The sequence below is a fragment of the Wasmannia auropunctata genome, unplaced genomic scaffold (genome assembly GCF_000956235.1).
Source record: "Wasmannia auropunctata unplaced genomic scaffold, wasmannia.A_1.0 LD336088.1, whole genome shotgun sequence".
NCBI classification, from domain to species: Eukaryota; Metazoa; Arthropoda; class Insecta; order Hymenoptera; family Formicidae; genus Wasmannia; species Wasmannia auropunctata.
In genome coordinates this window covers 193,203-195,354 of record NW_012026802.1, presented here as the reverse complement: position 1 = coordinate 195,354, position 2,152 = coordinate 193,203, and the positions used below count along the sequence as shown (strand labels likewise).

The 2,152-nt window shown below is 32.2% G+C and overlaps 1 protein-coding gene across 1 annotated transcript in view; it reads left to right on the top strand.

Annotated features, from left to right (window-relative positions):
- Nucleotides 1–1,978, top strand: part of LOC105448109 — a 9,372-nt gene extending 7,394 nt beyond the window's left edge. Inside the window, exon 3 of the mRNA XM_011686474.1 lies at nt 1,283–1,978. Coding sequence (XP_011684776.1) covers nt 1,283–1,833 — 551 coding nt within the window. The 3' untranslated portion in view covers nt 1,834–1,978. The remainder of the gene's footprint in view (nt 1–1,282) is intronic.
- Nucleotides 1,979–2,152: the final 174 nt, after the last annotated feature.

The window sequence follows — 2,152 nt, the reverse complement described above, 5'->3', positions numbered from 1 at the left end:
GTAATTTGCACGTTTAGCTAAGGCAAAGACAGCAAAAATTGCGTCTAGCAGTAAGTGCTGGATTTTGCAACAGATGGCACTTCAATAAGTTAGATAAGGACATTGCACGTGTTTGAGTGAGACAAAAGGACAAGAGACAAAATGAAATTCATTTAGAGATACCACTGACAACGAAGAATCTGTTTTATCGACCTCGTGCAAATTTTTTCGACCTTCCAGCATCGCCATAAGGCCTTAAATTAAAAGTTAATTTTAAAAAACATCATTTATATTAAATTAGAATGTCGTCATTTTTTTAAATAAAATTTCTATAAATAAAAAAAATTACAATATAAATAATCAAATAAATTTAATATCTTATTTGTAAATTAAGTTTACATGAAATAACAATGAAATATTTTTTTTATACGAAAATGTTTTTTCTTTTAAATAGATAAATTTTTAACTTAGAAAAAAGTTAATAGGTTAAGTTTATATATGTTTAAAAATAACTAGTTGATGTTAATAGTTAAATCGTTCAAAATTAACTAAATTAAGGGGGAACACCACTGTAACGAAAAAAAGGCTATTTTCGTGAATTTTTTTTGCGATAATTAATAAGTTGTATGAATTCTTATTTTTATATATTAAAAGTACATATATTTAAGATTTTATAAAAAAAAATCATAAACTAACGTTAATATCTGGCCTCCGTCTTCGATGACGTAAACCTCTATTGGAAAAACATGGGTGCGTGGGCGCCCGTGATGCGTCTGAACGGGATAAAATCAAAAATTCTTTTTTCATTTTAAAGTATGTAAGTGTAGTTTCAGTTAAGCGTACGGATTTAAAAAAAAAAAAATTTTTAACAAAATGACACTCTTTTAAAAAAATAGTTCGCTATTTTACAAAAAAAATTATTACTTTTTTAAATTATTTTTCCAAAAATTCGATTGAAAAAATCATACGCTTAACAGAAGACAATTTTGTTGTGTTCAAAAATCAAGTTATTTGGATAAAAATTGGCCGAGATATGCGAGCGCCCAGCTACAAAAACGTGGTTTCGAGAAAAACGCGTTTAAAGTTTTACGCGGCCGGACGTACTATATATCTGAACACGTGCTATTTTATTACATATTTACTATAGTTATCCTTGTGAGTTCAACATAATATTTTAGGGACATATTTTTAGACCTCAAACATTACAAAAATGCAAAAAAAATTTTTTTTGAATTCGTCACAGTGATGTTCCCCCTTAAGTTAAAAGTTATTAACTATTTAACTTTTAACTTTTTAACTACAGTCACTACTCAATCCTGGTCGATCGCGAAGCGGCTGAGATTGTCTGGAAACTCGAAGAACGAGGACTCCAGGGTGCGCTTCAACTTGAAAAAGCGTTCGGTCGAGAACAAAGCGAGTGCGGAAATGCCAAAGGAAGTGAAATCCAAAATCCGACATGCAGACTCGAACGATTCGGGATCGTCGCGCGACGTCGATAGCGTTGTCGAGGAGTCGATCAGCACGACGGAGAGCGGCAGCGAAATTATTTCGGAACTTTCCCGCGCCGAGGAAAGCCTCGCGACAAAAATTAAAGACTACTTCGTCGGGTCTAAACGTCTAACCGACGAGAACGCTTCTGTAACAGTTTTAAGCGGTTCGAGAGGTCTGACGATTGAAAGCGGATATGCAAACGATACCTTCGAGGACATTTCAAGCTCGACCATTCGATCGCAGCGCGAGGAAATGATTAATGGAAGGAGAGAAGTGGTCGATGAAACGGGAACTGAGAAAAACGGGGCGAAGAAAATGGACGAATACAGGTCTTATCGGGATAGTGTTGGGAAGCACAGGTAGTTCGACATACGATATTATTATTAATTATTTGGCAATTGTATGTTTTTCTCAAGAAGTATGCATACATATATTTTTTTATCGTGATCGTATGTATATCAATGAATTTTATATTTCGATAATAAAGACAATAAATAAGAACAATTAATATAATGTTTGTTATTGACTTTAATAATTTAATTTTATTTGCATGAAAATAAAGATAAATGTAATCCCTGCCCGGGAAAAAAGTTCCATGTATAATTATATATAATTATATGCAAAATATGTCCATATATGTTTCTTTCCTTTGTAAAATTATTCTTTAATACAAAATTGATAA